Source organism: Alligator sinensis, unplaced genomic scaffold, assembly GCF_000455745.1.
Source record: "Alligator sinensis unplaced genomic scaffold, ASM45574v1 scaffold1719_1, whole genome shotgun sequence".
NCBI classification, from domain to species: Eukaryota; Metazoa; Chordata; order Crocodylia; family Alligatoridae; genus Alligator; species Alligator sinensis.
The window spans coordinates 632,379-658,458 of NW_005842507.1; the positions used below are offsets into that span (position 1 = coordinate 632,379).

The 26,080-nt window shown below is 41.6% G+C and overlaps 1 protein-coding gene across 3 annotated transcripts in view; it reads right to left on the minus strand.

The window, feature by feature from the left end:
• Nucleotides 1-26,080, minus strand: part of CAPZB (capping actin protein of muscle Z-line subunit beta) — an 83,471-nt gene that overhangs the window by 9,797 nt on the left and 47,594 nt on the right. For all 3 annotated transcript variants that reach the window (XM_014523584.2, XM_014523583.2, XM_025213140.1), the window contains exons 4-6: nucleotides 22,120-22,233; nucleotides 5,794-5,935; nucleotides 5,135-5,251 (exon numbers count right to left, since the gene is read on the minus strand). In XM_014523584.2, coding sequence (XP_014379070.2) covers nucleotides 5,135-5,251; nucleotides 5,794-5,935; nucleotides 22,120-22,233 — 373 coding nt within the window. The remainder of the gene's footprint in view (nucleotides 1-5,134; nucleotides 5,252-5,793; nucleotides 5,936-22,119; nucleotides 22,234-26,080) is intronic.

The window sequence follows — 26,080 nt, forward strand, 5'->3', positions numbered from 1 at the left end:
TACAAGCCTGGGAGGATTTTCCTATTACGATAAATGGCAGAAAGCCTCTGTTGGTGTTTTATTGCACAACGATATATCACAGGGCACTTCTTTCCTGAACACAGGGAAAGCTCAGCTTGCAAAAGACCGGCCTTCATCCAGCATTGCAGACATTCCACCTTTACTAGCAAGGATTTCAACTCTAAAAAAAAAAAGTTAGCACACATCTGTGGTGCTTTAATCTGAAACCCCAGGCTACATTTCCCCTACAGATTTATATCCTCCCCTTCCCACACTTCCCGATGTAAATAAACCATAGCTCTGGAGCCAACTTTTTTCTCAGCAAACTGGCACTTCCTTGCAATGTTCAACCTCATTTAGGAAAAAACACACCGGTTCTTTGTGTGTCAGAGTCTCAGAAAGACACCTGTTGAGCCTTGCCTCTGAACTGGGAGCAAAGTCCTGTCCAACCAAGTGCCCTTTTCACCATTTGCTTGGAGCCTGAAGGTCCCACCTACTTTGCATAAAATGGAGCAGGGCTGTGCAGCTGCTCATATTTAAATCAAGTGCAGCCTACTGAAGTTGCATGTCTTTGCCCCCCCAAAAACAGAAGACCACCAAAAGCAACTGGGCATTTCCAACTATGTCAGATAGATGCAGCACAAAGATCTAGGCTTGGATGAGATTTACCTGTGTGTATTAGACAGGTATAAGAGCTGCCCCCTTAAACTTTAAGGTGGAGGTGGCATGATTTGCTTTCAGCTGTTTAATCCCTCAATCTGCCATCCTCAGTCAAGGCAGCCTGTATACAATCCCCCGATTCACTCTGTCCCTGTCCAAGTTCCAACCTCAGCCCTTGTATTTACAAAAGCCTGCCAGTGTTGGATGCGAAGCTAGGAGTTACTTCCTCCATCCTGGCCTGCACTGCTTCCACTCGGATCTCTCTTGAACAGCGCCCAAGTTTGTCTGTTGAACACAAAGTGCCTGGGACAGCATCCCTATTTATCCATTGATGAAAATAAAGCATCCCTGCTAACATTTCATGCACTCTGGGGGAAGGACTATGGTAACAAATCAACCTTTTCTCCTTTCAGTCCAGCGGAAACCTAGCTCTGTAATGTTGCAATAAATCAGGTGACTGCTTCTAGTATGTAAACAGATGCAGGAATACACGGTTAAGGATTAAAATACTACTACTGCTATGCAAATTCAATAGAAAGTTAATCTTATACCTAAAAAACCTGCTTCTGCACAGATTTGTGTCCAATGTAAAACAGATCGCATTGGTTTAATTCTCTCTGAGCTAAGTTAAAATATAATCAGTGGATCATGGGAACAGAGTTGGTCTTGAAGTGGTTAATTCAACATGTGAAAAATTTTAGTTTTTGATATTTTTCTCCAGCTCAAGTGGAGAGAAAAACCCTGTCACACACAAGCTGAGAACCCCAACCACCAATTCCAGAATAAAGTCCCTATTAAGACAGTTACTGCTATTCATTTCAAGGAATCAAGGTGTTTTGGTTTGCTCTTTCTTTTTCTTTTTTTGGATGGCTTTATAGCGTAACTCATGTATTTTAAACAGAAACGGGAGATTTTTTTTTCATTTAGATAGCCCCACATCTAAGAAAACGAGACAATTTACAAGTGCAAATTGCTATTGTGATACTGAGAGATGCAGACCTGCATCGTGTATTTAAGTACTGAAACCTTTAAAGCCATCAAGAACTCTTGTTTGGAGTTCAATGGATAGAAACAGGTAGGGCTTTCATGCACGCAGAGAGTGTGAATTAACAATGCCATTAAGTTCACAGAGTTAAATATTTTACCTCCAAAATAATCTAACCAGAACACACCATCCAAACTGTCCTAGATCCCACGGTTAGGATGCTCAAACAAGCAGTGACATGAGGAAAAACACCTCTAAAATAAGCATTTGAGAAGTAAACAGTTATTTCTCAGAATAAGTTTCTCTCTAAATAATGTATACACATTATTTAAAGAGAGAGCCCAATTTCCAGATCTGCAGTCTGATTCCATAGCAGAAATGCTTTAAGGTACTATTCCAAAGAGATGCTATAGAGTCTTTGCTTCTTTTTGGCTGGCTTCATCTGGAACAGAAATCTGGAGAAGGCTAGGACAGCTATTCTGAGACCTGTGCTCAGCTAAATGGAAGTGATAGTGGAAGATGCAGGGAGCATAGAAGGGTTTCAAAGGCAGCCCAATTCCCAACATCTAGATACCCAACAGTAACAGCAGTGCTGGGCTGACCACCTCAGCCATGGAGCAGGCAACAGAAATGGGAATTAAAAAGCAAGCATTTCCATTCTGAGTTGCGCATGCTCTGCACAGCACAGTACTTAAGGTGGAGACTTGTCTAGAATTTGTAGCAGCCACAGCTGGTAAATCAGGAGGCATTACATGAGAGGTTCTTCTGCTCCTGTTTCTAGCCATGCTAATTATTTCAGTTATCACTGAAGGGTACCCTATTTGCAGCAGGGAAAAGCTGAAATTGTTTCAAAACAATGGCTCTCCACACAACTCCCTTCTAAGGCTCTGAAAACTCCTCTCCATGCAACAAACCGAGATATTGTGAAGCTTGTGAACAATTCAAAAGGCCCCAGTGAAACAGGGACATATCTGCCATTCCTCTTTCCAGACGGAAGGTGGTCATCGACACTGCAGTATCTTAAATGGAAGGATGTCCAAAACAGCTGAGTTTATCCACAGAAAAACGGTTTTCAAAACTGTGAGCAACGACTCTAAAATACGTTCATGTATCTTAAAGATGCCAAATGGTAAAACCCAATTCAAGGAGGACTAAAGCACTCTTTTAATGGTGACTTTTATGGCAGACTGTGCAACAAACCTATCAAAGAAAATGCTGTTCTACATCAGAGCTGGAATGAACCCTCAAGGGTCACCTCCTTAAACTGCCTTTTCTCTATATTAAAACATTCTTAAATTCATTCAAGCTTTCCCTTTCTAACCCTTTTAAAATCTTCATCATTGCTCATCTCTGGATCCCCTCCAGTTTCTTTATACCCTTCTTATAATGCTGTGCCCAGAAAAGAGCACCGTACTCCAGCTCACAAGGCAAATCTTTGGCGTATGGTGTGAAGGATGAAGACTTTTATTTTAGTCGGGACTCTATCCCAGCCGCCTTTAAGCAAAATAAAGGCTACGTCTCTGAAACAAAAATGATCTACAAAAGAAACAGATCAAAAAGCAAACATATGCATTTTTCTGTACATCAACCCTGCGCACGCGGCATATCAGTTCAAGCGAGCCTGAAGACCAATTAACCATTTGCACTGGATTCTGACAAAACCACCAGGAAGACTACTAAAGTACTAAAGCTGAAAGTCTCAGGCCTGAAGCTAAATTCTCTACTTCAAGTTTCCATTGTTTGTGCAGAGGTTGTGCATCATTACCCTAGGGCCTTTTTTTTTTTTTTTTTAATGGTTACTTACATTGGAAGCAGGCCCCTGCTTTAATGCATTGCACATGAATTAAATGATCTGCTGTTAAAATGATGACAGAAGCATGAATTTCCTCGTTAAAGCCCAGAGAGTGAAAGTCAAACTAAACAAGGCTTCACAGTGCTGGCCAAGGTGTACAGAGGACAACCATTCTCAACAGGCTATTGTTTTCCTTGGCATGGCTGTCATGCACTGCAAGGCCACGACCAGAGTCAAAACCTTGGCCTCCATTTCACAGCTATGATTTAAAGTACTAGGACAACTCGCGATTAAATATTTGTCTGGGTCACCGTAACCCAGGCCCAATTGCTGTAAAACACTTAAAAATGGCATGCAAGACCCAACAACCATTTTCAAAAGCATATTTTTGCTTTCTGACCAGTTTGTGTAGATCAACCCAAGCAGAAGAAAAAAAAAATCCAGATCTATGGCAAATTGTCATTGCTGCAGTGGCAATGCAGGGGTTCCATTCTGCTCTGCGGACACATGCCCCTTTATTCCCTTGCCTGGCACAAACACTCACAGAAATATGAACTGTATCATTCATTTTAGAGTCTGCATTGTTCATTTTATTACAGACAATGTCCATCTTGGAGGTGCTCAGAGTGAAGCTACACTGGTTGCTGTCAATATCTCAATCCTCATCTATTCTTACTAATGCTTGTCAGAATAGTCTTAGGCACCAACACTGTATGACGGTATCCTACCTAGCAACAGAGTAATTGCTCGGACTTTCTCTGCAAAGGTTAAACAAGCTGCTGTGAAGAACCAGCCTTAAGAGAAGTCTAATGCGGTAGCAACAAAAAATTAGATGTCTATTTGGAGTGTAATTTTGTACTTGGTCCTATCTTCACATGTTGTCAAAAAGCAGTCAAGACAAGAATCCAGTCACGAACACAAGACACAGGATCGCTCTCATACGGCTGTGCGGTTTGGGATGGAGAAGCATGGAAGACAACATCTTTTTGACAGAACAAGGAGCAATGGTCTCAAATTGCAGCATGGGAAGTTCAGGTTAGATATTAGGAAATGCTCTCTCACTAGGAGGGTAGTAAAGCATTGGAACAGGTTATCCAGAGAGGCAGTGGAGTCTCCATCTTTGGAGGTTTTCAAGACCTGGCTAGACAAAGCCCTGGCTCGGATGAACTAGTTGGGGATGGGTCCTGCTTTGAGCAGGGGGCTGGACTAGATGTGACCTCCTGAGGTCTCTTCCAACCCTAATTTTTCCTATGCCACAACCTGATTTTGTAGGGCAGACAGCAGTGAAGTGAGCAAGTCTGCAAAAAGCACTGCAAATAGATTAGACTGAATGTAGACACACTTGTCTGGACATCAGAGAGGAGAGGGTCATAGGAGTTCAGGTACCACCACCCAAATGCAGCATTACAAGACTTGCATGGAAATCTAAATTCCTACTGAATTAAGCTTTTTCTTTCGGAGGCTTTATTGAGAAAACGTCTGCCATCAGCCAAAGTGCTCAATAACTACCTGGCACTCATTACAGCATTCCTTTTTCTACTGGACTGTGAATCCACCTGCAAAAATGTAAGTGTTTATACAACATGGTGCACATCAGAGATTTTAACCCAAACCAAGCCTTTTAGGTGCTACTGCAAGAGCAAAAATAGAAAGGCTTCTTGTGTGCCAGATAGGCTAGTGCTAGTGTACTGTAGTACCTGTCTAGTAAGGCTCCCTCCAAGGTTCATGGTACCGGAACCAGTTTTGTTAGTCTGCAGCCACAGCATCACTGTAGAGGTCAACTTGTAATGAGCAGTACGACCACTGGACTTCTCCTGAGGTGGGGGGAGAGAAGGTGCAGAGAGAAGTTAAAACTGAAAAAAAACTATAGGTAGCCAGCCAGGGACGGCCTGCCAGCAAAAGCAAGATGGAAATGTATAACCACAGTGGCACAAAAGCAAACATTTTAAAGATGTTATACACACACCATTTTCCTAAAAACAAATCTGGTTAGAGCAGTTTAATCCCCTCCTCCCCCGTGTGTTCCATTTTTACTACTGAATTAGTGATATTTATCAGCAAACTTGTAAAAAACAAACAAACCACCACACACACACACACACACACACACACACACATGCGGTCAGATGCACATAAATGAACATATTCTCAAGCCTTCTGGAATCCTTCTGATTATAGCCCTGACTTATCTGTCTCCAGATTGCTTCAGGGGATTTTCAAAAATTAACAAGAGAAAGAGGTTTACAGGCCCAATACAATATTGCATTGTTCAGCTGAGCACCTGTGCTTGTTAACTGTCTGGAATTAACTGGGTTTTGTTTTCATTTAAGAGTATCAGCTGCCCTTGAGGCATTACCTGAACTTCCACCACATGGATGGAATCCCAGCATCCCTTAATCTTCTTTGATCCGTCTCCAGCTTTCTTAATGAGGATCACACCAGCAAAGCCATGATCCAGATCCCAGAGGTAGACAGAGGAGACTCCACCTTCAAAATACCTGCAGGAAGAAAGTTAAAAATTGAGGAAGATCGAAGCCAGAGAGACTCAGGATGGACACACACACTTAGAGCAAATTTCAAAAAGACTGCTTGAGGGCATCCAAGATACCCAGGGGCTTAGCAATTCAAATCATTTTACAATACACATTTGTTCTAATAAAATGTGATCATACATTTCTCTCAAGGAGAATGAAAACTTTACATCAGTTGGTAATAAACAGCTAGTTACAGATTTCTACAGTACCTGAGCAAAACAATTCTTCTGATTCCAATTAACTAGAACAGCTGTTAAAAGAACAAATTACAAAACTAAGGTGAAAGTAAAGCTGAACTTTATAGCTTAGTTTTTCCTTGCCTCAGTACTGGGAGTCTGGATGTTCTTTATAGCAAGAAGTTTGCTAATTAAGACAAAAGGGAGCAAGTAAGTGGCTTTATGCTGCAGTGTGAAGAAAGCTGACTGTTTGATTTATTCCAATCAGAGTTTAATTGAAACCAATGTTTTTTGGAAATAAAGGACTACTGACTAGATCTAAATGGGTCAGTCTACTGGGAATGTGCTTGCAAGTTGGTATGCGACAAGGAGCAAATTAAAAAATGCTGACACTCTTCTCTTTGATGGTCAAAACAAAGTTTTTGCCAAACTATCAAAACTAGTATTTCTGTAGACCACCCCACCCCGGTCTGCTTTCTTTACATCTTCTGTATTGGGTCAGTCATGCACATGGTAGATGAATCATTGACTCTCACCTGTAAGCTTGGAGGATGGGAAGTGTAAGATGAACTTTTTAAACTATTAGTTGACTGAAGCTATCAGCAATAAGCATTGCAACAAGGTAACTCAGATTTCCCCTCTACCCCACCCTCCAGCCAAGCAAGGAGCTGTAATGAATCTCTCTCTCTCTCCGAGCAGATGACCTAAAAAGTAAGACTATTTTCCCCCAACCTCACAAAAAACACAAAGCCTCAATTTTCCGGGATAACACAGAATTTATCACAGTTCCTCTAAATTTTGTACAGGCATGTCGGTCTCTCTCAGCTTCACTGCTGACAAACATCTCCGTTCGCCATCTCTTAGTCATGAGTAGTGGTGCGCACAATCATTCCAAACTCCTGATTGTTCATAATCAAGAACAGTTGGATTTTAAGGCTACTTTTTTTGTTGCAGGTGCAGCGGCCAAAAATGTTGAAAGACAAGGATTCACGTAGCTGTTGAATTCTAGTTAAGATGGAGAACTCCTATGCTCACGACATTCACTTGTAAATGCACGTAATAGCTGAAAAATGTGCCTGGAAGAAACCAAAAGCATAAAAGTGCAGGCAGGCTAGGACAGAGGTCAGCACCCTGCAGACGTGGGGCTTCAGCCGTGGGACTGCTCACTGTGCTGTGGGTCTTAGGGCCCGTTCACCCACCTCTGGATCCGCTCCAGCCCACAGCTGCAAAAGGTGAGTGAAGAGGCTGTTTGGGCTACAGCTCTCAGTAGGCAGAGAAAGAAAGCCTCTTGCAGCTTACAGTTTTTCACCCTCAATATAACACCTTTTGAGCAGAGCGCTCATTAACAAATGGTTTCGTACTGCTCTTCCTCAGCAGAAAAGGAAAACACCAATCTATGTGAAAACGGACATTTGTCAACTGCACTCAAGGTGCTACGCAAGGCAGATTTTGGATACAGGATTAAAACGTAGGGAGAATTCTAACAAGGGAAAGCACTCTTAGAAAAGGGAGGATCTAATGGGACCTCAGGTGCCACACACGAGTATGGAAAGAGAATTTATTGGAAAGAAATGCCGTGAGATCCAAGCAAACCTATCTGCACCGTGCAGCCCACAGCTGCTTTTATTCTGAACAGGCAGCAATGAACCCTGCCCAAATCTACACTTATGCACCACTATGCCGAAGAATGCTGAAACCAGGGAGTCGGCGGTAGCTTGGTCATAACTGCACAACAGCAATGTCTCTTTTCTAACAGGCGTCCATCACTATTCACCAGCGAGCACAGACTTGGCATTTAGTAGCAAACAGGCATAGCTCTGTCCACGGCATTTCATTATCTGGTGATATTACCCTGATATTACCCCTGCTAGAAATGAAAAGCCTTGGCAGGCATAAGCCAACATAGTGCTGGGTTACAGAAACCTTCTACCGTGTTCAAGAGCAGGCTCACTTTTGCACTGATCAGAAGGCACAAGTTCCAGCCTGACTGACACTTGTTTGTAGAAGAGGGCAGCAGGGCTCAAAGGTTAGGGAATAAGCACAACCCTCTACCTTCATAATAAGTGTGGTACAAAAATCACTCAAACGGAGCAGGCAGTCCATGAGAATACAGTGGGGCATACAGACAGTTTCCCCATTACACATTTTATGAGCATGAAACATTAATTAAGAGAGGAGCTACAACAAGTTTCTTGGAAATTTATTATTACCTACTGTACTTTGATCCCAATGACATGAAACAGGAAAAAAATATATATTTTTTTTTTATGCGGTTCACATTTATGAGATTTTACATAAAGGCTTTTGTGGGTATTTTAAGAATGTGCTAAAATGTTGTCTGAAACCACATAAAACCATCTGAAGAACCTCCTGCCAGAACTAACAGAACACACATGGAAACACTTTAACTAGCCTTTGTATACTTAATGAATCAAATATAGTATTAATATTGTTTTAAATACTAACATGCTATTTCAATAAAGTTCCATGGTCAGAGCCAGCTTAGCCAGGTTGAGACCTAATAACAATGCACACAACTGAATGCAGTCGCCTTTGAGACGTGCTGAATTTCTTGCATCTTCCCCAAAGCATCTATTACTGGCTTTTGTTGGCTAGTTTCCTGATTAGTTGGACATCGGGTCCAATTCAGTCTGGACATTCCTACATCCTTATGCAAATTTGGTGCCTCCCTCAAACTTCCCAAAGGAGAAACATCTTTTAAAAAAACCCCAAAACACAAACAAACCATTAACAGCAGGGAACTCGGCCTTGCTCTGTTGAAGGGGTGGAATCTCACCAGATTGCAGCTGGCTTTAGAGCAGTGCAAATTAGCAATATGACAATAAAACCAAAAATTAAAAAAAATAGCCTATTGGTTGCATTGGCCAACCACTTCCCTGTACTGGAGATCAAAAGGCCTAGGCCAGTGACGCACATCCCAGCATTGTGGAGGATTCGGAGGGCAACCAATGTTCAGTAATGACTTTTGGAACAGCTGCTCTGAGACTTGGGTTTCTGGAAACATTTACTACACATAAGAGTTTGATCCCTGGAGTTACTTAAGAAGCAGCAGGTCCAATATCATCAATAACTCCCTCCCCCCAAAATTCAGGAGTAACATGTCATTTTTCATGGGAAGTCGCTTCCAGTTTGAATGTCACAGTCAGATGCACAGGACTTACACCCATGACTTCAACCACAGACCACCTGGAAAAAGCCTTTTAACACGCACACAAAAAGGCAGTCACATACCAAACTGACCTACTTTATATGTGTGAATATAAAAGAAAATATTTAAGCTAAGAGCGATCCAAAGCTTTATGAAGTGTTTGAAGTTTAGGCGGGTGGAGACACAGGATGAAAAACTTGTTTAAAGAACTCAAGATGTAACCATGAAACAGAACTCGGGCTTTGCCAGGATGAAGTTATAAATTCAAGAGGGACTTGAGAGGGGCGGAAACCCACCCTCCCTTCCCACTTCCCAGCAACATCTCAAAAAAAAGAGGACAGGTCAACTAGTTTACATTACCATGATTAGTAATGACACACTTAGGTTTCCAATGGCACCATTTCCCACAACAATACTTGCACCGAATGCCAGACTAATACACTAGGAAAATGAGTTTATACCACACGGCAATAAAAACAGAATGACGGCTCTGCAGCTCACTAAACCCAAGTCACTTATCCATAAAAACACTCATGCATTTTCCAGCAGGTACTCCAGTGCCAAAGACAGCGGGTGGGTTTTTTGTATCTGGCTTACAGCTCTTGCAACCCTAAACCACAAAAATGTGATGCTAAGTACCAATACCTGGAATTACAGACTGGTTTATGAAAGCCTTTGAAAATGTTAAATGGTGTTTCAGCTTGGTTATGGTAAAAAGTGGCACTACCCCGTTTTATTCTTCTAGAGAATTATATGGATACTTCTTTTGACCGTGGTATGTAACAAGCAGTTATTGGGTGTAGAGACGTCTTGAAATTTAATCGATGCAGACAGTATTCCTCTGCAGATTAATTACAGCTATACCTGTTAAAATCACCATGGGGACCTCTGTTTTTTGGTAGCTCTAGTAAGTGCCTTCGATTTCACTGGTTTTGAAGGCAGAGATTTTGCTGGTGGTTAGGGCAGCTGACCACATACCAGCAACAAGTTAAATAGAAATTTTCACCACTCAGTCAGAAGTGCAAGTGAAGAACAAAGAAAGCAAGATGTTTCGGCAAGGGAAGAGATGCTGCCAGGCCATTTATTCAGATCGACTTCATCCTACTTTTTCAAGCCTGGAAAAAGCCATCACGGCAAAAAGCAAGAGCTTGAGGCCATCCTACCACTGACATCTTCTCCATCCCACACCTCCAGCATGAGAGAATTCAGAATGCTTGATCAACAAAAGCAGAGATCAAAATGTACAAAACAGTCCGATACAAGGAACTACAGCAAAATTATATAACACCTTTAAAAATAAAGGTATCTATCTCTATCTATCTAACCTTTAAAAATAATCTATCTATAGATCTACATCACTATAAAATATAGATCTCTCTCTCCAAGATAGATCTATCGATACAGCTCTAGATAGCTACATACAAACGCACACTATAATATGCCTAACCAATATATAGTTGGGAGGAGGGTGTGCGCGTGTATAAAAAAAATGTAAAATAAAAGCCCAACTCTCTTTTTTCTTTTACTAGTTTGAATGGAAACAAATTAAAATTCCTTTCTCCCCTGCCTCACCTCTTTCACACCCCATCAGCATACCCACAAAAAAGTTACTTGAGGATGTTATTCAACAACTTAAAACAAACAAAAAACAACAAAAAAACAAAGTAGGATATTTGCACACTCAGCCCAGCTGTTTTTCACCACAACTTAATGAACACATCCGCAAATATGCCTGTGGACTCTCTACAGGTATTTTACAGAAATTCTTTCCAGCGTACACAGGTGCAACAATCCCTTGAGCAAACATACCAATCAAATTAGGTATGTGCAACTTCAGTACCAGTTACACTTAAAAGTGCACATCTGGACTGCGGCTGGATGACTGAAATTGCAAGGAGAGCTGTAAAAGAGCAGTAATTCTGCAAACTAGGAGAAAAGGATCCACACAATGGCAGCCAGACTGCCAAATCTCCCAGAACCGTTGGATTTTGTGCTTTTGGTACCTCACAATAGACAAATAATACCACCACACAGATTTCCCAACTGTCTCATTGTTCATAGTATTTTGAACTTTAGTGGCCAAAGTCTCTTTGAGAAGCCACCTGGAGACAAGTACCATTGGCAGAAACTGCCATCTTGCAATACCTGGGGCCGTCTTGTAATGTCCAGTTGTAGAACCGGCTCATTAAACAGCAAGAGGTAGCAACAACTGCTTGTAAGCCTTTCACCTCCATGTAACATTTTGCTCTATAAAAGGCAGCCTTTTTTTAACTAAATCTGTCAAGGTTTGATTCTGCAAACTACAGCTGCAACCTGGCTATTCCAAAAAGGAGTGGGAGCATACTTTTGAGACTACCAAAAGATTTTGGGGCCACATTTCTTTCAGGACCCTAAAATTGAGTGGAGGAACTTCTCCTTTCATCTAGGGGAATTAACAGAAGTATAATGCAAAGTTAGGGACCTTTGTTAAGCTGTTTTGTAAGAGTACAGAAAGACGCTGTACCTTTTCTAGATCCTACCTCTCCTAAGAGTGCTTTCCTTTTCATAATTCTCCCTTCGTATCAATCCTACATCCAAAGTCTGTCATCCTCTGATAGAAATCAGACCTGGAACCAGGCCTTCCAAATCAAACCAGACTGGATAATTCAGGAGTACCATTGTCTGCTCCATCTGTTATGAACATGGGAGTGGAGGACAACTCGTGTTGCTGCTGTGTGGAAAGATACAATAAGCCTAGAGTGAGGTCTCAGCAAATCCACCAGCCATTCAGCTTTACCAAATGCCATCTTCTCCATACTTGCACTTGTCATCTATGAATATTTTCTTCCCACTGGAAGCATAAACTGAATATTGAAATGTATTTGGCAAAAGGAGAGCCTAGAACAACATGAGTCTGTGCACTAGTTATTCAGTTTTTATTGAAGTCTGTGCTAAGTGCATATTTCATTTATGATATACAAATTCTTACATCATGTCTATTCTTAACCAGTCAGGCTACAAGATTAAAGACTTTCTCTGGAGTTATCTTATTTATTCATTTAAAACAATATACTTTTAAGTATATTGTGGGGGAGGCAGAGACACAGAGTGCAGCTTTTCTATCATCACTGCAAGAAACTGGTTTGGAGAGGAACCTCTGGATCAAGAACAGGCTAAAACATGCATGCGAAGGGTAACTATGAACAGCAACACAGTGATGCATGGCAGTCCTATGGCACATGCACAGTCAATTGTGTTAGGTCAGTTCTTCAGTGTTGTAACAAGGAAGGTGGCATATATAGACTACAAACACAGAAGATCTTGAAACCCAGCTTAAAAAAAAGTTAAGTTGAGAGAATTCGGGGAAAAGAACCAAAACCAACCATGAGGCAGGATGCATTGATTTCAAAAGAAAAATTCAGAACTTAGTACTTATGTCCTATTTAGGAAGTGGCTGAGCAGCAGAGTGGGGGGTGGGAAAGCATAAGAGCATTTACAGATAGAGTGAAATACCAACAACAGAGCATTTCTGCATGGGGAAAAATATCCCAGCAAACAGCAAAAACAAGAGAAAGGCAAACAGAAAATTTGTGCAACTATTACAAAAGGTTTTGTATTAGCGAAGTGGAATGGTTTCCCTGGGAAGTGGCAGAAAACCAGTTATTGCTAAAGTCCATTAACTGACACTAGGAATGTGGACTGTGAGGACAAATGTTGCACAACCAGCAATGACCTCTTAACTGAACCTCTCCCAATGTTCAGATTTTGTAACACTACAGATAGTACAACATGGGAATCCAAGGGAGAGAAGAATTGCTCTAATGAGAGTCAAAAGCCTCAAAAGACAAGTCAGAAGGGAGTCTGCACACTGATGGACCAAAAGTGAAGCACTAGAGAAAAAAAAAAAAAAATCTGATCCACAGCAACTAAATCTGCGTCTCATTTGACTCCTCTTCTAAACTCACCCCAACCACTGCCAAGGGGTCTCCTATTGGACTTTGAGCTGGCTACAGGCAAATGAAGTAAGAACCCCTACCCAGCCCCATCTCACTGCATGCTCTCCTCTCATCTGAAAGTTGCTGGTGTAAACATTGTGTTTTAAATTTTATAAGCATGCAAACATTAGTGACTTGCATCTTGGCAATTTAAGCCAGTCTTATGAGTCCTCATCTTGTACTTATCAGTCGGGCCTGGAGGCAAAAGTCTCGTGGATGACATAATCCTGATGTCACACCCTATTGTGCAAAGCCCCAGCCAGCAGTGGGATGGAAAATCAGGTTTCCTTAGTGCTGGGATGCATAACAAATGCATCTGGATTCAATCTGCAGAGCCCTTGCTGTGAAAACCACAGTAACTATCATGCCCTAAGAGAAAGCCATCACAAAGGGCTAGTAACCATTAATGAGGAACAGTGAGCTAATGGCAATAAAGTTACTTCAAAGCTTTCCCTTGGTTTGCAGTTTGGACAAACTGGGTTTACATCTACACCCAGACAGAACGCTTACATCAAGTGCTCACAGCTGCCTAATCACTTTGAGGATTGAAAGTTGCACTGTAGGCTGCAGCCATCTGAGCTTCAGTGACTGGTCCCCCATGCACAGATGAGGGCATGGGGACCAGTAGTTCATCTGTTAAAACTACACACTAATTATGCCTCTGACACCTGGTAACATGCCTTTTAACATGTTTAGCGGAATCCAATCTGGTCCATATACCAACCAACACAGTTGGTTAAACACACAAAATATGAATACTGCTGGTAGTGCTCCAAATGAACCAAGTATTTTCCATGCACGAAAGAACCAAACTATCCCCCTCCCCTCCCCAAATGGTTTGTAGTCTAAGGACCAATGCACCAGGTAAAGGAAGTGTGCAAGCCACTGGTATTCAGCAAGCATCACAAGTGAGCCAAGTCTGTAGGAGACATCCATCCAGTGCACGCTGACACTGCAAGCAAGTAGCAAGCAAGATATCTGCCCTTTGAACAGGGTAGGTGGACAAGGGCCGGAGCCATGGGTAGAACGAAGGGGAGGCCCAAAACAGAGCAGATAAAGATGGGAGGGGAAAGTCTTTGAAGCTGGCTACAAGACAATGAACAGGCACCGACAGCCAAGTCAGAGAGATTCAAAGAGGTGGTGCTGCACAAAGTCATCAATAATAGTAAATGAAGCCCATATAAAGGAATTAAAATGAAGGCAGAGTTGACACACTAGACTCCAAAAGGAAAGGTAAGATGTTAACCCCCATACATCAATGGGATTTCCCTGTTGTTTGTGATCAGTAGCCACCTGAATCCATGTAAAAGAAAGCTCTTGTGCCTGTGCACATCTTCAGATCAGACTGAGGGAATATTATTGAAGCAATCCTTTTTTTTTTTTCCCCCCTCCTTTCATCTTAAGGAAGGAGTTATTGCTCTTTCATTTACACCCTACCCATTCTGCAATATTATCTGAAAGACGGGTGTCATCATTTGTTTTAATACAAGGACTTTCTGAAGCTCTAACTCCGCTGCAGATATAATACAATAAAATAACACGAGGAGGTATTTCCCTCCCCCAGGCACTCTCCTAGTCTTCCAAAAAGACATCACATGCTACCAACAGTGATTTACTCTGCCTCTCAATTTAACCATCTAAGAAACGGGTTCAAGACTTAATTTGTTACCTGTAAAAGTACTTTGAGTGCCTTTGACAGAAAGCACGATGAACTATTAGACAGCAAATGCTTGAAGAAACATGGCGACTAAGATGAGAACATTTTGTGGTTTTCTTTGCCAGAAAGAAAACATTAGTAAAAATAGGACTTAACCCAAGAAATTGAGAGGTAAGGAAAAATGTCCTCCAAGGTGGATGCCAGCTCCCATCTTGCTGATGCAGTCAAACCTGCCAAAATACGCCTTCATGAAAAACATCTTCTAGAAAGAAACAAAACCAGAGGTACCCCTTCTGCAGGGAGGAATTAAAGCATTGATTATCTTTAATCCAAAACAACAGAACATGGAATGTAATATAGATTGATTTATCTGGACTCCCTGGTCCTCATTACGCTTTGATTTCAATCAACTGCACATACGCACATCAACTTAAGGGCAATAAATTGTAACCACGTGTTTGAAGGCATTATCTGCTCAGTGTGGGAAGAGAGTGCCAAGGATCTAGCTGAATGGGATATGTTAGACTCCATATGGGAATAATAACTTACTGAACAAAAGCATACCAGGGCCCTAGCTTTAGGCAGTGTATGAGTTAAACCTGGCAGCAAAAGATCAAAACTAAAGTTCCCATTTGGAAGTCATGTGCATGTCTGTTAACGACATGATTTTAAGAACATTTTATTTTTGTTCCTTGCTTTGTATCTTCCCCAGATTGAATATACTATAGACCAAAATTACTTCCTCTTTGACCCAAACCGAGTTCAGCTCCAGTCTCCAAAAGTAAGACAACGTAATCCCAATACTACCGACCTAACATGAGGTTCCCTCCTGCCACTCCTCTTCCCCTGCTTCAGTTTTCTTAGATTTGCAAAGTAAAAGATGCACCGGCAACTGCTTGAAGCATTTCTGTAAAAGTGGACTTTAAGTGAAACAGAAACACTAATATGAAGACTTTCTTGGATAAGGACAAGCCATAATGTATTACAAATATCTGAAAAATATGAATGGCAAAAAGCACAATTAAAAGGAAGTAACGCTGAAAAATTATGAAAGGTTAAACCGCATTAGGAAGACGTCCAGGCACAGAAAGCACTTTGCAACTGGGATATTGCTTGTAGCCATGTTGGTTTAAGAACATAGGCAGAAAAGGTTCTTTGGGTAAATCCGATATTTAGTTGGTCTAATAAAAGATACTAGATTTACCCAAAGAAACTTGTTTGCAAACTGGAAGACTTTCACATTAGTGGAGGACTGGCCACTCTTGGAGTTATTTAACAACAGACTGGACAAAACACCAGACACATGATTGTAGGGACCAAGTCTGAGGACTCCATAGCCTAACGGCCTCAAGCATCTATGGCTCTAACCAATTCATTACCAAACCAAATTCTCCAAAGCGCATTTCAGAGTGAACTGCTGTCCAATGAATTGCCAGCATATATTTTAGGCAATAGAAAAAACTTAAGGCTACCACCCATGACCACATGAGGAGATGAGCGTGCGCACACACGCATTAGATTATATCTAGATCTATATATTTTTAAATAAGAAGCACCAACTGCTGCCCTTTAACAATGCCCTCTCAGCAGGTGTTCATTCTGCTGGGCAATAACTAAATAGGTTCTGATAACTCACTAATGTAGATGGTTTATTACCCCACCTGGTTACAGCGGTAATCTAAAAGCAGCTCTAGGGTGTGGGCTGCACAGTAATGACTAAGAAACCCCCAAGCAGCCAAGTCAGTGGAGAAAGTCTGAGCTGAAGTTTATACAGTATCATGATTAATAAAAACCAAACCCCAACAACGGGGGACTCTGGACTCTACTTTGTGGGGACTGTCTGACAGCAGCTTGGGAATGACACCGTCTCACAAACTCATTTCTCATTAAAACAACAGAAGTGTGCATCCCCCCCATCCCAACTCCAGCAAGAGGCAGTGGAATAATCAGTCCAATATTTCTTTTGAAGCCAGGGAATGAAGTATATGCCATGTGAAGAGAACTCCAAGAAGCTAAAGCTTGCAAGGCATCACTTTGTTCCAAGTCAAGAAAGGCTTTTGCTTTTTCTCCACTCTATTATTTTGGCCTGCAGTCTCTGGCCTACAAACTCAGGCAGAAATCCATTGCACTCTGTGACAGCAACAGTTTCAGACGACTGCTTTTAGCAACAGAACTGGAAAGCCAAATTTTGAAAGGACTGAAAAATATGATATGGAATTTGAGTTAATGATGCCCGAGAAGAGACTCTCCTCAGTGCTCAGTTCCCGCTCAGTATCAGAGATCATTTGGCAGTAATCTGTATTTTCTTGCACCCATCATCTGTAGTAGGATTCATGGCATACACGGCTTTTCCTATTTTAAGTCTTCTGCACGACTGATCTTAATTCCCTCACTTTGGAATCAGTAATGAAGCAGAACATTCTGTACTTTCCGTATTTGGGGGCTGTAAATAAAGCAAACCAGCAGCCTGGAAGGCTGTAAGTATAAAGGCAATGCAATAACTCCAGAGTACTTCAAATGATGAAGATACAGCAAATCCACAGACTTCTTTCAGCAAGACCCAGTGTGAACCTTCGCTGGGGAAGTGAAGTCACTTAACTGCCTGGGGAAACAAACATACTGAAGCTTGCATTTCTGCTTCTCTCAAATTAAGACAAAAAGTTCTACTTGAGGTTTCAATTTTGCTAATCATCATGGCTAATGTAACAAGTGTGTCATCCCTCTGGCACAAACATAACAGTGTGACTGTTTCAGGTTGCACTTTCAAGTACTGCATGCAATACCTCTACAATACACTCAGCACCTGATGCAAATTGAACCAGAGATGCTTACTTGTCACCCCAGCAGTTCAGGGGCTCTCAGCCTCTTTGCTTACAATGCCCTGTTTACAACCACAGTGCAAGCAATGGCAAGATATCCCTTATTTACTAAACAAAAATTGCAGAGTGAAGTGTAGGTAAAATATGTCTCACTAGCAATGAAGGACTTGTCTCTCCAGGTCAGGCCCAGCACACTGCAGTGGGGAAAATGGAAGTTTCTGCAGCTGAATTCAAAAGTTATCCAAAGTGATCATAAGAACCTAGGACAGGATCAGACCAATGGTCTATCTAGTCCAGTAACCTGGTCTCCAACAGGGGCAGAACCAGATGCTTTAGAGGAAGAGCACTGAACCAGATGTATCTAAAGCAATCATTATGTTCCCTAGCATCCATCATCGTTGGTTTAGAGATGCCAGAAGCTACATCTCTTCACTGTTTAATAGCTATTAATAAGATTTATCATACTGGAATGTATCTAGTCCAGGGCTTCTCAACCTTAGCCTCAATGAACCCCGCAGAAAGTGCCAGCTCTTAGTTTTAATCCCCCGTTTAACTACAGGAAAATAATAGTGCAATTCTGCTGCTGAAAAGAACTCAGAAAGATCATAACAGGTCAAAATGCGTTGACACTATTTCCTATTTAAAAACCCCGGGGGGGGGGGGAGAATCTTGGGAATCACATATGTATACCTAACAGGTTAACACTGTAAGGCACCATGCATCACCCTTGAAAGGATCAAGGCACACGAGGGTGCTATGGCACCATGGTTGAGAACCACTGGTTTAGTCTCTCTTTGAACTTGGCTACACTATCTGCCTCAGCCTCCTGCGGTAATGAGTTCCACAGGTTAACGATGCGCTGCACGGCAGAGTACTTCCTTGTGATCTAGCATGGGAATTGCACCAGTATTTTCTGCAGTAAAAGTGAGGCAAAGAATTCATTTAGCTTCTCTGCTCTGAGTGCAACTTTTTGCACTGTGGTCATCACCAATTCTCTCACTGGCTTCCTGCTTCCGATACAGCTGTTAAAAGTTTTTATTAACTTCAGCAAAGTTATTATTAATATATAGTATTTTTTGCCCGATGCTTTTTTGCCCTGCCTTATTTCCCTTTTTATATCTGACCCACCAGAGTATATGAGCATCCCCATTTTCCTCATTTGGGCACACTTTCCATTCTTTGAAGGGTGCCTTTTTGCCTTGGATGGCCTCCTTACCTCTGCTATTACGCCACACAGGGGTTTTATTGGACCACTTGATATTCTTTTTCATTTGCGGCATACACTTTTCCTGAAGCCTCCTGAACCCTAATCAGAGTCACCAATGCATTTAATTTAGCACAAATGTCCTCCTCGAAAAAGACACCCATCATTTCAGTACAAGGCACAACATTCAAGACAATCACCGATCTACTCTTTTCTTTCTGGGAAGTGGGTGGAGAGGCAGGGGGGAAGAGGAGGTGGGAGGAAAGGAATGGGGGAGTAACACATAATTCCAAACCTGGCTTCAAATATATTTTACAGTGCTGGGAAGTCTCTTCGTGGTCCAAGCATTTAAAAACTGCACTGCCCCGATATATTTGAACTGCTGCATCATTCAGTGCAGACGTGTTACAAGAAAACAAAAGAAAACAAAAAAAGAGAGTCAGAGGAACTAGTGACACCTTTAGTTAAATAGTGCATGAAACCAAAGCTACGTCTGACTTTCCAGTGGGCATACACATCATTAGTTTCCAGCCATAGCAGACCGCAAGAACTGCCTCACAGCAACTGCCATCTTGTTCTCCTTTCAACGCTCCGCATTCTCAAATCCCCACGTGGTTTTGGCAGCTGTTTTGCTGATAAGTGCTAGAGCCAGAAACCAATATTTCTACTTTCTGCAAGCTTGGAATCCTAGCTCGCAAAGCAGTGTGAACTGCTCACAAACTACTAAAATCATAACCAACCAGAGGAAGAGACAATGCAGTAATTTTTTATTTTTTTTTTAAAGACACTTTTTCAATTAATTAGGAATATGTTCGCAGGACTAGTAAGCACCAGTTAGAAGCATCTACTCTCTCCCAACTGTACAGTTGGTCCAGTCACAGCTGATGACCTGCAGAAATCCTTGCCTTTCATTTTCCCTGGACCAAAGCTAAAGCACTCCTAATCTTCACTTGTCATTTTCTATCCCCTCAAGTTAGAAACCCCTGAAGAAGTGCCCAGTGCACTGAAAGTACTTTCTCCAAAACAACCTAACACATTGAAAAATGAAAATGTGATAAAGAATTTGCATTCAAACTTTCCTTTTGACTCTGTGGATTCTAAGCCCCCTACTATCCTGCACTCCAAACATGTTAAAGCAGATTCACCTTCATATTAAAAAGGAAACCATCATGCGTCGCTTTCTTCATTCATCACAGTGCAGCCAGGATTTGACAGCACAGTTGTATACCTGGTTAATAGTATATTTAGAGGTATGGACCAACAGAGACAAGCAGCAGCTGCTATACAGTAACTGTTGTACCACTGCAGGATCATGCACAGAAGTGAATTAAAACTACCTTTAGCAAAATCTTGTTCTCACCCATCAAACTGTCATTTTTCTGGAGAACACTTGATGGACATCTGCCTTGGGATATGGTTTTCCGATTCCTACCCCCACCTCACCCAAAAATTAGTTTAGGGAAAAAAAATACACAGCTTTGCCAATATTTCAGTCTTCCAACTATTTCACTGATAAACTTATAGTACCTTTAGGTGGGGGTTGGAACAAATATGTGAAACTTCAAAAGACTACTTTTTGAAATCCATTTTTGGGGGAAAAGATGCATATATATAGCACAGCAGATGAGAGCAGAATGAGCAGAGAAGACGCTGCTCCCTACAGATGCCAGATTGTCAAGTGTCTGAGTGTGTACAAACCACACACACACACGGATTTTTTTTTTAAATATTTGGAAGGAATCCAGCAAAACCTTTACTTTTTGCTTGCATTTATGTTTAAGTATAGCTCTTTATCAGAGCTAGCATCTAAAACTGTTTTTTAATCAGGATTCTGGCAGCATGCACAAGCTAGAAGTTTGCTCACGTTTTTATGGTGGTTAGAAATTCCCAGTAAAAATAAAGCCCCCTATTGCGCATGCTGTAGTTCATGTTTCAGTCTGCAACGTACATGAGCCTTGGGAAAGTAATCAGATTGGGATTTACATCCCAGCAGTGACTAAAGAAAAACCATGGTCTACACAATCTGGTCCCAACTTTTTGTAATAATTAGTTACTAAGAAAATTATTTGAATTTGTTGCCATTACATCTTTAAAAGAGATGCTATCAAATGTATTAGTCCTAACACTCCACCTTTTTCCTCCCTATGTGTCCTCTTAATTCCCACTTTAAAATGTGTGGAACAAAAGGGAATAAAATAAGAGCTACTATTTATAAGAGAACTGGCCCACCTGGACTGACTGATGACACAAAAACAGAAAACAAGTTATTGCACTTGACTGCCAAGTTTTTAATGTAATTCCCTCTCTGCTGGTATGAAAAATATCCAACTCTTATACAGCCCTTTCCACTGATACATCTCCAAGTGCTTTACAAAGGAGACGAGCATTTTATCAGATGGGGAAAATGGACACAGATGAGCTATTCTGCCCAAAGTCACCCAACAAGTCCAGTAGCCAAGTGAGGAAGGGAACACTAACTCCCTGCTGTAGGATCTGCTGTTTGGAGATATGCAAGGTGTCATAGAACAACCCTTACACAAAAAGCAATGGGGAAACAGCCACACACGACTTAAGCTTCAGCACACCTGTGTGTACTATTTTAGAGTAGAATATACATTTAACTACAAGTTTCTTTACACAGTTCATTTTCCTCAGATGTTGAAATGGGTTTTTTTTCTTTTTTTGGTTGGGTTTTTTTGGGGGTTTGTTTTTTTTTGCGAGAACACCATTTAGGAGTGCTGAGCGCAAGTGGAGAACAATTGATTTAAGGACAAAGCTCGCCAAGATCAATAAGCACACAGGGTCATTTCAGAGCAAGACTGCAACTGAGGGAAGAGGGAGGGGAAGAAAGGGGAAGTGCCTGTGCACAAAAAAATGGGCCAGGAAAGAACTCTGATCTCTTATGCCCTTCAGATTTCAGCTTTTGCATCATCTGCCATATTTGAAAATGCTTTCCTCTAGTTACAAACTTAAAGTACAGCAGAAATGAAGCAGCCTTTGGCAACCCTTCTACCTCCTGCAACGTACTGCAAGCCATTCTCAAAGGCTGTTAGTAACGACGTTTCTTAGACTCCCCGTTTGTGCCGTTATGATGTGCAAATGAAGAAAGCAAAGAAAGCAGAGAGCTCTGAATGGTAGAGCTGACATACAAGTCTCTGTATTGGTCGAAGGCATTGTTGGCTTCCACCTCCAGCTTGCGCAGGCGGGCAGATGGCATGGCACCGTCTTCCAGAGGAGGATCATATTTGTTACTCCACGGTGATCTGTGGGGGAGGCAAGAAGAGAGAGAAAGAGAAGCTTAGACAATTGAGACAAACTCTGAAAGGCTTTGAAAAGGGCAGGCCCGAACCACAGATGTTTGAACTTTCAAGAAATGCTATTATCAAGGAGCATTAATCTGTCAGAACCTGGTCATAAACAGCCATTTTGAACATTGACAGCAAAGGGACTCAGACTCCTAAAAGTTTATTGCTTCTAGCTTTCCCCATGGATTCCCTCTTATCTTTGTGTTTCCATTATACCTATAATTGTTTTCGGTTTCTAATTCCTTTAAAAAAATGCAACCCAACCTCCCCCCCCCACTGCTCCCAGCTCTAAGTTAGAGCTTCAGCTATTAAAACTGTGCATATTTAAAAGACTTTGCAGGTGAAGTCCAACTAACCTGAGTAGCCTAGGTGGAGATTTGTTTGGACTTTAGCTTGTTTTATAGTCTACAAATAAAACCCAAATTCACTTCCACTAATTTGCTTTGAAAACAAAAACCACTTTTGTTTAGCTTGAGGAAAATATCTGAATAGCAAGAAAGATTTAACAGGGTTTGCAAACCTCTGGTTTCTGCAATTAATTTCTGCAGGTGTGGAAGGAGTGGTGGGCTTGTAACAAAAGGTTTGGTATTGGACAACTAATGGAGCTCTTTTGCTGGTCTGCTTGAGCATTTTATAATTCCCATTCTGTAAACCCACATTCTCCTTTTCATTTCCCCTGTGGAAACCTACCTACATATATCACTGCTAGTTTAGAAAAAAAGATATTCCTAGTCTTTGTGTAGCTGCTTTTTAGAAACTCCAGCCCGCTAACACCAGGTTTTAATGTAGTCCATACGCAAGGGTCTTTGCCTCCAGTAGTCATTTGTTATTCATTTCTCTCAAAGGCGTCTAGCTTTGACATCTGTTTAATACAAAGCATAAAGGACAGGGTCTACTTCCCTCTGGCCTTATACTCCCACCACATTTCACTTCCCTAACACTCCTCCATCCCCGACTTGGCTGAACAGGTGAGACACCAGGAAGAGTTAAATCATTGTGTCACAGCAATCCAGAACAAGACTTTTCAGGAAACCATTCACATTTTAAAAAAACCCTCATCTGCTCTGGTGAATGTTACCAGAATGTTAGTTACTTATTTAAAGAGGAGCCTACAGAGTTATAAAATGACTGTAATATTCCTAAGCAGAACAGATGCACATGGCAAATAGATCCAAAAATCCAACTCTGACAGCATTAGTGAACTGCTGGCAGGACAGCCGTTCTCCATCGTGCACCCATGCAGAAAGAACATAGGGTCTGTATTCTATGCACCCTGCAAGTATGGTCTATAATCTGCAGCATTCATACTGTATAGCTAATAATAATTACTACTATTACTACTATTTAAAGCAGATAGAGTCCTGGAAATACAGTTGTTTTGCAATAATTCCAGATGCAGTTATGCTACTCTATCAGCAGTGGTGGCCTTAGGGTTGTTGGGGTCCTGGGTAAGAGTCATTTGGGACCCCTTGGAGGCTTAATTTTGATGACCCATAACCAAGTTGGACATTGGCCGCAAAATGTTGGGGCCTCCTAAAGTGTGGTGGTTCCCTAGTTTGCCTTTCCCTAAGGCTGCCAGTGCTATCAGGTGAAAGGGAATAAACAGAAAAGCTGCGGTGTAGAGAAATGCCCTTTGCATTCCCTTCCCCTCCAACTGTAAATTATGGATTTCTTACAACAGTGAATGTCTTCCTTTCCAATCAAAATGAGCATTTTCCCCTGTCACAACAGCATATAGACCAAATATTCCAGTTTTCAAGCCAACTGCGTACTTGATCATTTTTCACCTGATAATCACCTGTGAGACAGACAAGTTTTAGAGGGACCAGGTGTGAGAACTAGGTCCCTAGAGCATTAGAAAGACATGGAAAGCAACTACTGCAGATGTAAGCAGAGTAAACTGAGAACCTACTTGAAGTATGAAGTCCAACAAATGTACAGCTTTAAATCAAGAATGCTCTAAAGAATTGGCTCTGACACTGAGTGCAGGGATGGTGTTTCTAACTATATATACTTTATGTTGTGGGTTATGAAGTTTAGTCTGGGGTAATTCATAGCATTTTTATTCTACCATATTTTATTTTTAAAAGTTCAAGAGGTATCTAGAAAAATGGATGCACATCTCTGCTGTAACTTCAATATCTGAATTCACTGGGTAAGAGCTACTTTGCAAAAAACATTCCTGTATTCCTGGCTGTATATTCCTAAACAGCAGCATAATTTTAACTTCTGTACGAACTTCTGAGTGTCTATTAACATTGCTCAAATCAGCAGAATGATAGAGCAGATAATACTGTTTGTACCAAAATTCAATAAGCTATTAAATTATTACAAGCTGAAAACTGCAATATAGATACTCTTTGAAGTGCTACAAGAAATGCCTTTAACATCAGACTGTACACAAAAAATGTACAGGTTCCTTAAAAAAAACAACAAAAACCACAAAACAAAAAACCCCCCACAAACAAACCTCAATTATCTAATAGCAGAGGCTACAATAGAGCATCTTTGCCAACAGTTGCACTGCGAAACCAAGTACTGGACAGCACATCTCTCTCATTCCTATACATCACGAGGGTCACATTTTTCCAGCCCCATAAGCCAAATGAAGGTTGCTGAGCCAATCTGCAGGTCTAATCAGGCCCCGCTGGAGCCAATGCACAGGGCTGGTCCAGCACAGGCAAGTATCCCAGGTCAACCCCTTGTGCCACCCATGGTGCACAGGGTCAGAGACCCACAGGCTGGATCTGGCCCATGCACTATATCTTTCACACCCCTGCTATACTTCATGTTCTTCAACTGTTTGCTTGCAAGCTGTCCTCTACCACCAACACATGCACGCTGATCAGCCCTGCTGTAAGCCTCTTATAATAAAACCGCATTTCCCTTGACTCTTGCCTCAGGAGGCACTTGACAGCATTTCCCTAGTCTCAAAGAAATTTAAAATTTGGCTCCAAATGCTGCCAACCATCAAAACCCGGCTGTAACTGATGAAGTTATTGTTGGCATTTACCAAGTTTAGCTATCCAGGGGCAGCAAACCAACACATCTAAACAAGATCTCCGAGCGATGCACCACAGCTTCACAAAATGCCGACAGACTGATAAGCAGCGAGACCTTCTGCTTTCAGTATGGAGCTGCGTTTATTTAAAATGAGCACACCAGTAACGCTGGTGTTTTATAAAAACTCCTGGAGCCAACCAAAGGAAGAGAGAGCTCTTTTCCTTCTGAACTGGAAATTATTCAGTACTGTGTGCGTGATATCTGAATACATATACACTGCTTTTAACTTACAGCAGATAGCAGAGCAAAGTGACCGAGCAAGATGACTGAACTCTGTAGCCGAGGAGGAAAAATCCTGTCTAAAACCCGTCTGGTTCATCACATATTGCTAACAATCTGAATTTAAAAGTCTGTGCTTGCAGATCAGTCAAAGCCCCTAAACAAAGAAATTCTGGTTAATCTCAAAATCTACTGGAAGACTTGCTATCTTGCTGCAAAAGAAAATATTTCAAAACCTTTGCCCATAAGGCGGGGACTTCTGCCCACCACAAACAACTACAAGCACCAACAAGCTTCAGCCGTGACTAGTACCAGCTCTTTCATCTCATCCTGGAGATATTTGCCACCACGGACATGCAAATATTCCTGAGGCGCATTGTTTCCTTAAACGTTACATGATCCTATGGATGAAAGATATCCTGTGACAAGCCAGGAACAATCAGCACAAAATTTTGAAGGCTGACTCATCCGGAGCTCTTGCCAGGATTCCATTTTCAACAGATCCCCACGTTGTGACATTGCT